This window comes from Plectropomus leopardus, chromosome 10, assembly GCF_026936395.1.
Source record: "Plectropomus leopardus strain MGB_pleo_1.0 chromosome 10, ASM2693639v1, whole genome shotgun sequence".
In the NCBI taxonomy this organism is placed as follows: domain Eukaryota; kingdom Metazoa; phylum Chordata; class Actinopteri; order Perciformes; family Serranidae; genus Plectropomus; species Plectropomus leopardus.
Window position 1 is genome coordinate 7914076 of NC_142185.1, and position 12537 is coordinate 7926612.

At 40.5% G+C, this 12537-nt stretch overlaps 1 protein-coding gene across 6 annotated transcripts in view; it reads right to left on the reverse strand.

Moving 5' to 3' along the window:
• Window positions 1-12537, reverse strand: part of col18a1a (collagen type XVIII alpha 1 chain a) — a 99009-nt gene that overhangs the window by 42164 nt on the left and 44308 nt on the right. For 3 of the 6 annotated variants that reach the window (XM_088082973.1, XM_042494719.2, XM_088082972.1), the window contains exons 1-2: window positions 11259-12535; window positions 200-741 (exon numbers count right to left, since the gene is read on the reverse strand). In XM_088082973.1, coding sequence (XP_087939099.1) covers window positions 200-741; window positions 11259-12528 — 1812 coding nt within the window. In that variant the 5' untranslated portion in view covers window positions 12529-12535. Of the gene's footprint in view, window positions 1-199; window positions 742-11258; window positions 12536-12537 lie in introns of those variants that run through there. The other 3 variants (XM_088082974.1, XM_042494721.2, XM_042494720.2) reach the window with 2 other exon arrangements.

The following is a 12537-nucleotide window of genomic DNA, read 5'->3' on the forward strand; positions in this document are numbered from 1 at the left end:
GATGTGCAGTGTTATGAATTAGTCTGACTTAATTAATGAGTGCAAAAAGCATCATGCAAATGTTTCTTCAGCTAACATGAATGTTATTAAAATAAATAGTGTTTCTTCCAATATAATACAGCCCTTAACTTATTGAATTTCCTGATTTCATGGGCCTGAATACTGTTTTGTTAGAAACAGATGAAGCTTTTGTACATACCAAAAACTTGTCCGGATCAGCTCCTCCAGCTTGCCCGACAAACACCCCAGCACCAGTCTCCAGCTCCATCTCGTCCGGGGACCTCTCAATGCGCGTCACCTGAGGGTCCGTGTCACAGTTGAGGTAGAACATCACCTTCTCATCCCTCACAGCGATGGCAAAACGAGTCCAGGTATCTCTTATGGAGGGCACGAGGAACCTGGCCGCCTCATATGACTGCTGCGAGTCAGGCTCAGTGTAGTACAAGACGACATTCTGGTTGCCGCCCTGCACGGCCGTCAGTTTAACACCCACGTACATGATCTGTTGTGCGGCATCTGTGACGGAGAAGATGACGCCGCCCCTCTCAGAGGTGGGTTTCAGGTTGAAGATGAGGGCGAAGTCTCGGTAGAATGGGCTCGGCAGGTGGGCACGGGCCAACTGACCCGTGTTGGCGTCAGGGCCAAAGACATAACCGGGATTGTTGTCGGGACCGTAGACCTGGGTAATGGTACTTGGAGGAGGATCCCCAATCAGCTGGAGCAGGGAGACTCCACTGTCTTCTAGAGGGGGTAAGAAAAAGGATGTCAGGCCACAGTATGTATGAAATATACTGGAGGTTAGAAGGAAGGGCTGCATGGCAGGGTTTGATGTTAGACCAGACTAAATTAGGCTGCTGGGGGATGACTTAGAGTTAGTGTGCCTGATGGGTGCAAAAGCAACTGTTGTTGGTTGCATTGGACTGTAGTATTTTAAATCTTTGTTGTACTAGAAGAAAGGATAAAAGTAAGATACAGGGAATTAAAACATTGCATAAGGAGGATGGAAAGTTACCACAATCGCCTCACACCAAACGTCATGGAAGCTTTTTTTTTGAGAAGCACTGGCATAGCAGCTGTCCTCAGGGGGCCACAGACAAACAAACCATTTTATATTGCTTGACCAAAATACGGAAAAGGTAGACATCCCCCCAAAAGGCAAAGGAAAAGTCCAGATGAGACGAAGAAAAGTAGATCACTTTAACAGGCATTGCAAGGCCTGTATCCCAGAGACAGGACCAGCTAGTGCCAGAAATTGTACTTGCTAAACTAAAGGGGGATATAAAGGAACAGTCCGTAAAATACACACAGTATATGAAGAAGTGACAACAGAGTTGAATGATTTAGCTCTCAGTGGACCCTCTGAAACCTGGATTGACATCACTTTTCTTCATCACTTTCAGACACAAATATTCACTACTATTTAATGAGAAACCCTAAGCAAATTGGTTCGATTTCTTTCAAAAAAATATGGGGAAAAAAAGGCAATAAGTAACTTGGCAAGAAATCTAGAGTTAGATTTTGCCCAGAAAATTGCATTTTAAGTTTTCATAATTAAATATGAAAAACATATTAAATAAGAATTTAAATTATTTTAAGCACTTTTCCCCCAGATCATTTCCTTGTTTGTTTTGGTTTTTACTTTTCTTTATTTTTATTTTATTTTTGCTAATTTGTCTGTTAATTTTTTTGTAACTTTTGACTATTTTCTTGTGAATTTGGGTTTGCCTTCTTCCCATGTTTTCAAAAAGAAATCAGACTAATTTGCTCCCATCTGAAAGGGTTAAATATGAGTCAACATGTGTTGTAGCTACATAAGAAAAGTTTTAAGCCTCATTAGTTAATATACAGATTAAACAGTCAGAAGAAGAGATATCAAAAGAAAAAGAGTTACAAGTAAAATGAAATCATGCTTCTAGATTTGTTCTCTGCAAAACATCTATGGCAGAAAAATCTTCATAAAGAAAAGGTTTGAAATTTTCTCTCATTTTGACCACTGATACGTCTTCTGTGTGCCGATTAGGGTAAAGATGGATATCTAAACATCTCAGTCCTAAGACAATAAAATAAAAAGCAATACAAAAATAAGACATTTTTTTCTGACTTGTGTGACATCTGCTAAATGTCAGCGCTCCAGGGCACACAGGGACCAACAGCTGGGCCTCCTGCATATCTCTGCTCACTCTTCCATCACCCTGGGTGACTCTGGTGAGGTCAGTGCATAATAATTGGAGCAGTTTAGGAAATACAAGGAGCACAAAGAGCGTTGTGTTTTCATTCAAATAATAGTGGAGATAGTTTGGGGTTTTGCAAGAATCAAACTTGGGAGTAAACCTTTCTGCTTTGATCAAAAGTAATGTGTTAAAAGGAAAATCTCTGTTTTGGGAGAACTCTTAACGTAGTTTCGGGCGCTTTGAAGAAATGCTTTGGTTTACCACCTGGTGACTAATGTGCGAGCTCTGTTGCTGCGTTCAAAGCCTCCCCACTGCCCTGAGTGCTGGAGATCACTGGGCTCTGCAGTTGGCTTTGTTGATAGCCTAAACACACGAGGTGTTTAGCTGAACCCGAGGTCCTGCTCTCTGCTGTACAACCATAAACACCAGTCTGAATTTTTCTGCACGCTGTCTGAGAATTTGAATCTGAGCTAACAGAGAAACCAGTCACACTGTAAGTGGACAGCAATAAAAAAATGTTTTCCAGTGTTAGGGAGTTCCCCTCCGCACCAAGAATCCGACAAACATTACTGAGGAAGATTCTTAATAACTGGATTGTGCATTTTAATGTACACATGTAGCCAGAATATATCAATGAAGCCTTTATAGTATAACATGCCAAGGATACCAACCAAAAGAAAGTAATTTAGATTAAGTGATGCAAATGTGGAAAAAGTTCACGTCTTTTGTGAGATGTGCTACATGACTTGACCGTACAAAATATACTTGCTGGGTCAATTTTAAAATAGTGCATCTTAGTGGAAAATTTAATAACATACTATATCACATATAGCAATATAAAGTCTATTAAACGAGGACCCATATCTATTTATAGTACATCTATTTATAAAGGACACTACAAATGCTACTCTTACATGTCACTTGATAGAATTCTCTCTGAATTTTAAAATCCTAAAACAAAAAAAACTCCAGTTTCCTATCGTTCTGAACACTACATTTTGCCTGATAAAGCTCTAGCTACTGAAATGTTAAAAATTAACATAATTTAATTTCTATTATTATTACTGTCTAATCTTCCCACAAATTTTTGCGGGAGTTTGTCTGCGAACTGTGTCCCACTCATCCCTTTTTAATGCCCTTGTTTTGAAACAGATGTGCAAAGTATTCTTTTATTTTGAACACACTGTTTCCCAGCTACACGCTAATGTCAGGGAGACCCGTTGTCTTAGTTCATAATGTTGGCAATTTCTCCCCGAATTCAAATCATATTTTTTATCTTGCATTATTCTTAGAGGCTATTATTGGTGATTTTTTCAGGCTAGTAAGTGCCGCGATTATGCCATTCCTCAGCTGCAATGACAATGAAGAGACACTGAAATTAGGAAGTCCTGGAAACACTGACCAGTCAGACCTGACTTGGCTTTTTTGGCAAAATGCCTTAATAAGACCTGCTAAACGAAGTTTCAAACAGAAACAACATGAGGAAAATGCCTTTTAAATACGGATGTCATCAGTTAACTGGGGACAATGTTTATGACCAGTTACACAAGGGTTAATTTTGCTACTCTTCACTTTACTGCACTTTTCTACCACTCATTAGGCTATCACGGCTAGCAACGCCATCCAAACCCATAACATCGTGCCAAACTTCCTGTCTCAACTCGCCCCGGTGAGAAAGCGGCTTGATTTTGAGCTGTAAAACCTCTTTAGCATTGTTGACTATGTAATCACTGTTAGCAGTGTCAGCACAACTAATGGGGCTCCAAATAAAGCCTCTTACTCACCAGGGTGACCTCGAGGGTAGAGAGGACAGTGGGCATAATGTTTATGCAGCAACACGTTTCCCCACCCAGAAGGCCTTTCCAGCTGATAAGCGAATGAGCTGCGCCAGCTGTCTGACAGCAAACCAACAATATATGAAATATAAGACATTACCATTTCATCACCACTAAAATTTCACCACCTCTAACTGCATTGAACTTTGGAATGACGCACTAAAGCTCACTGAAGCAATGGAGAACCTGACTAAAGGAAAATCCTTTTCTATTTCACGTTTTTTTCTTAAAAATGAACCTGTTAGTTGATGGTTAATAGGAGCACGCCTATCAAACACAAAATTAATTCAATCTGACATCCCTATTTTTGACCATAAAAGCATGTGAGCACGTTCTAATGGAACCTAGAATACAAGTATGAACCTGCAAAAAGAGCATAATCGTTCTTCTTTCATAAAAAACAGACATTTTCGAACCTAAATTAATAAAAGTCAATTATAAAATTAAAACAGTTCCAGGTTCAGAGCACCTTAGGTTGACTTAGACACCTTGACTGCTGTATGAATGGCAGTTAACAACAAACTCATTTGCCCCCTGCCAACCAGATGTTTACTCTGATAAAGTCAGAATGAGAAACCTTGAGGGTCTCTTCAATGGGCCTGTGCTCACATGTCTGAACCTGGCTCCCTCTTATGTGCACAATTCCAACCAGAGTATGCTTGAAAAGGGCAAAACTTTGCAGTAATTCAGTGGTTTAATCCATTACGTGGGAAAGCAAACCATTTTAATGTAATCCTCTTGCTGCGGATGCTGAAGCTGATATGTGAGCTATTTTTACAACACAAACACTCCATGACTGAGCATGTGTCAGAACTCTTTTAGCTCTCAGTGACGTCACTTGCGCTGAAAAATGTCTCTACTATCTGCAATTCACTTTGTTCCAATAATCTGCAAGCAACATACAATTTGTTAGCGGTAGATTAGCTGTTGGTCATGATACTTTTTGGATTTGTATGCAGATTAAACTTCAAGGCCTGCAATAAGCTGGAATGTGAGGCCTGTCAAACAGAGTCTGGTTGTCCCTCTTGAACAGGATGAATAACCGTCTCCTATAACTCAAACATCTGACTGTCTTATGCATTTGCAGACAGTCTCACACTTGCACACATAATCCAAGCTTCCCAACCTGTCATTAGTGAAACATCTCAACTATTATTAGCCATCACTCACACTGACCAGATGTGCACTTTTTTTGAACCACGTGCAGAATTGACCAAAAAGAAGGCAAATCCAGGACACTAAATGCAGAAAAGGATCACTATTTCGGACAACTCTAAAAAAGGATGCTGGTGTTAATTGTGCCCGATGCCAGTGTAGAAAAATGAAAGCTTGGAAGTGTAAATAAAAACAGTTTAATTACCAGATCTAAAGCAGATGAAAAGCTTCGACCTGCTTTAGGCTTGTGTAGGAATGCTTTTGCTGAAGCCTGCTCAGTGTGTCTGCATTGTCAGCAAAGGGGCCAGCCATGTCATTCCTTCTTAGAGATCAAAAATTGTTGGGTATACAAAAGGTTCACCATTAGCATTTTAAGTGCAATTTCAATTCAGGTTTTCCAAATAGCTTTTGTTAACCAATGACAGCTTCAAGGCCAATCGGGCTTAGAAAACGCCTGCTGATGAATGGAGCGGTGCTGGGTTTATGGTGCTAGTTTGTCTTGTCAAGCAGGCGGCTTACTGACGAGGAACGCAGCTTTTTTTCACTTCGTAACATTCCAGGACGGGGTACCAGAGTTTGTGATACCCTGTTGATAAAGCTGTATATACAGTGTGAGGCTGTATATACAGCTTTGGGAAGTACAGGATCCTGTATAATCCACGGGGAAACATTTGAACATCTGGACAGTCCCAGACAACTTTGCCGTTTCACTGACTACACTCCATCACCATTTCAAACATCCCTTGAGGCCTGTTGTGAAGGGCAATGATCTCTCACCTCATTCTGCAAAAAACAGCCAGTCAGTTGTCTGACCACACTACACCTCTGGAGACATAAAAATAACTTTCAATGATTGTAAAAGAAAAAAAATGTCTACAATGTCTGCTGTATTTGCAGCCAATCACATTAAAAGTGAAGTAAATTGAATTTGGTCACATGATATGGTGGCTGTGTTTGCTTTCTGCTTATTTGATACCTGTTTGATCTTATTTCAATGTATGTCTGGCTGCTTACCAGATTAAGGAGTGTCATTTGCAATGCTTGTGATGTTAAAGCAATGTCAAGTACTTGGTGGAATCAATTTTATGTGGCAAAATGAATGAATTACTAAGAGATGGTTTTATATGATATCAAAACAACTCTCGGACAGTCATTTATTTTTAGCTGATCTTAGAATGTCCATTTTGTTGCTGGATGGAATATAAATAGGGAAGCATATTTTATATTGTGCCGATAAATTATCAGCTGATTATGGGAATTTTATATTATTATATATTATTCTGACAATGAAACTACAGCCGATAAATAGAGCCCATAATACAAAGCCGGACTGCTTTTATTGATTTAACAAGGGCAGCATCTACACATCCCGATACAGTAGGTGGCAACTGGCAAGACACCTTTAAAGTTGGTTTGTGAGCCGCTAATAAACTCAGAGAAGAAGAAGAGTAAGTGCAGCATGCTGACCTGAGAGCCAAACATATAGCAGCTGCTGTGGGCATCTTTCACAGTTTCAGAGGAGGAAAATACAATAGAGCTGATGGTCTGACCCCCATCTGCCCGGCTGCCAACTCAGCAAGCCTACTGCTACTGGTAAATAGGTTAGATGCAGTGCTGAACAACTGACTCCAGAGCAAGCTAACAAAAAGCTATCCCACAGCAAAGTATGTTTAGGAAGTTATTATATACTTCACTTGAAAAAATGAATGAAGGCTGGGTCAAGGCTATGGAATATTAAATCATCCATATTTTCTCACTACATCTTAGACTGTCTTACCCTCAGAAGTGCATAAACTACAGGTTACAGACTTCTTTATCAAAATACAGGCACTTGAAATTAGTGGTTATCTTATCTTTAATGGCCATTAAAAAAACAGGTAATTATTAATTACTAGCATTGACCGAAAAAAATCCACATCCTGCATCACTACATACAAGCACATTGATATACTCAGTTGTAGTATACACACAGCAGCACTTTAATCATTTTATCCTCTGCAAAGAGATACAGTACCATGGTTACTGGAAGTTACAAACTATAACAACATAAGGTCCATTGAAAGGTTTATGATCACTAAATTGAAAAATAAGATGTTTCAAATATCAAGGTTCACATTAACACCATGAATGAATGGACCTTTCCTTTTGTAAATGATATTCTGTGAACCTCAGGGCAAACTTTGCGGTCTCTCTAACCTGATGATGCAGAATGCGCGGAAAAATACTGGAAAAATATATTAAATCAAAAACCCACATCACAGTGCAGGAAGGGGATTTCATGTTGGCTCACCCCGAAGACTCAGCTGTGATCCCCAAACCACAAAAAGGAAGATGGGCCTACCACAAGCTGGGCAAGTTACAGTTTACGGAAGGAGTAATATGATACTGTTTAAGATCTCTGCCATGTTCTCTACCTGTAAGTGACGAACGTTTGAGGCAACATGCAGGGTGTACACAAACCCCTTGCCTCCGCTAGTCTCATAAAAATGTCTTTTTGAAACTGTGGAAGAAAACAGTACATATGATATTCACAGAGGCAGAGTGGAAATGCTTCTATATAGATGTGTTCAAAATACTGAGACAGCACCACTCTCCTTTAGAAAGTCTTAAGAGTGTCACAATTGGGCAATTATCCAGCTCAAGACATCCCAGTGTTTCAGTGCTGTTTTGCAACACTGCCTCATCAGTTCTCGGTTTGAACGTGGTGCAACACAAACCGGAGGGGGCAATGAGTTTTTGGCAGCAAAGAAGACAGACTACGCTGTGCCCATAATTGGAACCCTCCTGAGAGCCAACTTAAAATGATTCCCTGGCAAGCAGCACGCTGAAGAACTGAAGCCAGCTTCGGGCCTTCCTGTCATGAGATACAATATCAATCTCGGCTCAGTGGAACCATGGTGCAACAAATCAGTGTCAGACCACCAAAAGGGTGTACAAGCCACAAAACAAAGACTGAATGTACACACATACCACCAAAAGAGCAGCAACAAGGCATATTTTTAGACCACCTCAGAGGTGCACAGAGACAGGAGTCACTACAGTCTGAACTGACTGAGAGTAAGGGAGTTTCTCAAACAGGATATAGTTTTACCAGCAAGAACTAACCCAAATAAATTGCCGTTGACCTCTAGACCTTGATATGAATGACTGCTCATCTTTCAAGCAGGAGACTGGTAACCATGGAAAAACATCATTAAAAGGCCTATTGTGCCCTAACAATCCTGTCTTACCACAGGGGTGGCCCCCCCGCGGTAAAAGGATCACATCCAACAGATTTCTGACAATGTTTCAATGCACACACCAATATCTCTGCAAGCTTGCAGCATTAATCTCCCACATACACACATCTATAGGCTACATGCAAATATTTTAGTTTATAAACTATTCCATTGTGTTTCTTCACTGATGCCGGCGCCCCTTTCTTAAATCCAACTCAAAAAATATATCATGACACATTCTTCCAAGACAGGTCATAGTGAAATGATAAAGGAATGTGGTGGTATTAAGGAGAATATGAGTGCCCTCCTCCCACACATCAAGCAAACAGAGCTGCAAATAGTGAAAGGGTCTGAAGCTTCCCAGGCATGGAATAGTAGGGGCTCTGATCAGTGAATTTGACAGGTCAGAGGACTCATAAGTGGGTGGATGGAGTAGAAAACAGCCCAAGATTAATTTATTGGGCTAATAAACTGGGAATTTCTGGGCTTTAGGGAACACATTTACAGAGCTTTGTAACACATTATCCTAGCTATTTATGTGTGACCTCATTTAGCTTTCAGCCAAAGCCCACCAACCTGTTAACCACTTTTAAACATTTACTAGTATGACCACTGTGGCTGCAGTAAGAATCTCGGATATCTGGGATATGCATGAGGCGTTTTGTTACCAGAATCCACGTGAATGCTCACAGGAAATATCTAATTGACTTTGAAGATTATCGGTCATCTTCAGAGGCAAAGAGACCTCACAGGGACAGCAGTCACTCAATAGTAATTTCTTAGATCAAGTCTATTAGGCCTCACTCAACCATCAGTCCAACAATCAGTGTCTTTTGGAAGATTTTTAAAGTTGCTTTGTTGAAATGAGTGATACCAGATGGTCATGACTGCGGTGGCTTTATGTTTATCCAGGAATGATTTAAAGTGACTGACGCCACTCAAGTGATACCCAAAGGCTACTCTTAACAGGTGATACCCAACACGCTCATCTTAGTGATGAACCAGCTTCTGGAGAGACTATAAAAGCTGTCCTTAAGGTGTAAATACTTTTTCAGTTGCCTAAGGTTGCAAATAGCAGTCCTACTGCATACTTTAACTTTTTTTTAAGCTTACCCAAACACAAATATGGAGCAGCACTCCGCAATATGAACCCTAGCTTAAAATTTCCCCCCCCCTCCCCAGCCCCCACTCCCCTGATGTAGAAAACCACACTATTGACACACCAACTAGCAAAAAAAATATTAAACAATATTAAACAATTCAAACAAATCTATTTGGGCCCAAATGCATCACTTAGTCCTGGAACCAGAGACATATGTCTACTCATGTCTGTCAATGAAGCAGGCTGTTAGAAAGATAGTGAAGCTGTAAAAAGACACAGTCTTGAACTCTCAGTGATATGAGGTGAAAGTGGACGGCAGGACAGTACCCTGGTAAAAGGTCATAGGCTTTAAAAACATTCATAATAACAGCTCAAGTTTGCTCACAAAAACACATTTTCTCACATAATATTGTTTGATATAATACTAAGAAAAGAGGATGAATCTGAATCTGCACTCATTTGTAGTGTTGAATGTTTGAGTTGTATCCTCCATTATGTCTTAAGTTACCAGGGGCACACATTGTACTTGTTAGACATAAACATTTCCAAAATTTTTCCTATTAATGTTTAGAATTTTACTGTCAACCAGTTTAGTTATAAACTACCATATGATCAATAGTTTGCTGGAATATGTGGAACCTTACTGAAATTTCTGCAACCTCTTGGCTCTAACACTGCTGTTTGAAAGGGACTTTTAACCGTTCTAGTACTGGCATGCAAAATCCATTGAATCCAAATGCATTCACCTGTTAAATGTTTTACCTGAGCACAGTAACTTTCCAACTGCCACAAATACTTTTGCCACGCACTGTAATAAAAATTGACATCCCACTGAAAACCTTTGATGCAAGCATGACTGCTTCCCATGCATGACAACCTAATTTGTCCATTACTAGATGGACAAATGCACATTGAGCTGCCTGCAAGTCACTCACTGTCAAAAGAGACATGCAACTCTACATGCCGAATTATCTACAGTGTTTCATGCACGAGTATTTTACAGAAGATAGGCCTGCGTCAAATGCAGTTTTAGATGCATTAAGGCTAATAAGGCCTGAGGAGAAAAAAAAAACGAATTAGTACTTTATTGCTTACAAATAATTATGTGCGGAAACCTTTTTTACATTTGTTGCAAAAAAATCTGCATATGGAAGCTCTGTAGCTAAATTTGAAGATGGCAGTTACTTCAATCCACTTTTTTGTGGCATGTCATGCTTGAGATTTGCTTTACACTATGGACTGAATGTCTGTTGATGCTATGATTGTACTGACTTAAGTACAAAACCATGTAATGTCCATCACAGCAAAATATTACCCTTTGAATTAACAACTTACAGAAAAAATATGCATCAGTTGGTTTGGTAATAAACCATGAACCTGCTGCACTGTGTGTGTGCATGAGTGTGTGTATGTTTATTATAATGACCTTTAAGTAGTAAGTCACATGCGATCCAATGGACAAGGGAAAAACATACATGCAAAACTGTAACAAGTGCTGGCACCATGCTGTAGCCCGAACGGAATGATAACATCACAGTACAACAACAGCAACAGGACAAACAAACTTGAAACATGCTTCAGTATTATTTTGCAGTGCATGGGAACCAAGATATTGTTAATTTCTTTGACTGTGCCAACAGGGACAAATGTACATTTTTTGGGTGATTATTGGGTATTTGGTAGTGGGAGGAAACACCAGACAAACTGGGGAGTAGGGATACTGAAAACTGGTTCAAAATGAATCCATAAGTTAGGATTCATTTGAACCAGTGATTACCTTTCAGGTTACTAACTGACAAGCACTGATACCCATCCTCCTCGTCTGGTAGAGTGTGGCACTCCACAGGGAGACGTCCCTCATCCAGGAGTGTCCAGCAACTGTCCACCAACACTTCGCAGAAACTCCGGCAAGGCAACACCGGCGGCGGGGCCAGAGAGCCACACTTTGGTACCAAGAGAAGGCAGAAAAACCACTCCAAACTATGGTGGCAAGAAGACTTCAACAGCCATGCCCATTCATTTAGGAGTGCCCTGACTTCCTCCACACTGCTTTGATTGAGGTAATTGGGGACAACAAACCTTTCCCCAACCATGGAGGAGCAAAAAGGGAGAGCAGTATCTAGCAACAAGCATTGTGGGGGTTCTACAACTAGTTCTGATGAAGCTACCCCTGTGTGGCTTTCAGGTGCTGGGCTCATTAAGGTTGCTTGGCTAGGCTCACTTAATGATGTCTGAGTTGCATCTAAGACTTGACCATCTTGGCTGGTCACTACTTTCTGGCTAGTGCCTGGTTCTTGAGGTTGGGCAGCTATGGGTATTAAGGTAGAGTCTGGTCTGTTGCTAGCTTTTTGTGGTTGGGTAATTAAAATGTTGGGGGCAGTAGCTGGTGCTTGGGTCGAAGAGAGTGCCTGGCTAGCATATGGAGCTTGTGTTGTCTGTAACACTTGGTTAGGTATAGCTTCCTGGTTAGCTGTTGATTTACCAGCTGTTAACTGAGCATCTTTCACTAGTTCGTTGTCCATTGGTACCTCGGTAGTCTCTATGGAGTGGATGTCTATAGTTGGGGTTGATAAATCTCTTGGGGTAGAGTTTTCCTGAAAATATTTAGTTAAATTTAATCCATTAGTATTCCAATTCGAGCTACTGTCAAGTTTTACGTTCTCTCCAGTAGTGGTATTGGGGGTTTTGACAAAAATATCAAGTTTTTGCTTTGCTTGCTGCTTATGGACCACATCTGTTTTGTTATGAATTACCCAATCCTTCTTCTCAAACTCCAATTTCATCTCATTTGTCTGGTACTCTACACTACCACCACTATGTAATCCGCTATGATCAGTGGGCATTACAAATCCTTGTTGGTTTTCCTCAAAAACCCCCTCTGTTTCAAAGCCAGATCCCCAGCTAGTTTCAGCTCTTGATACAAATCCTGATCCAGAGCCAGACCAAACACCTGACCCAGTGCTGAATGCCAATTCAGGCTGAAGCCCAGATCCAAGTTCTGAAACATATTCTGTAAAGCTTAAAAGATCAGATCCTCCAGAACCCATACCCTCAAG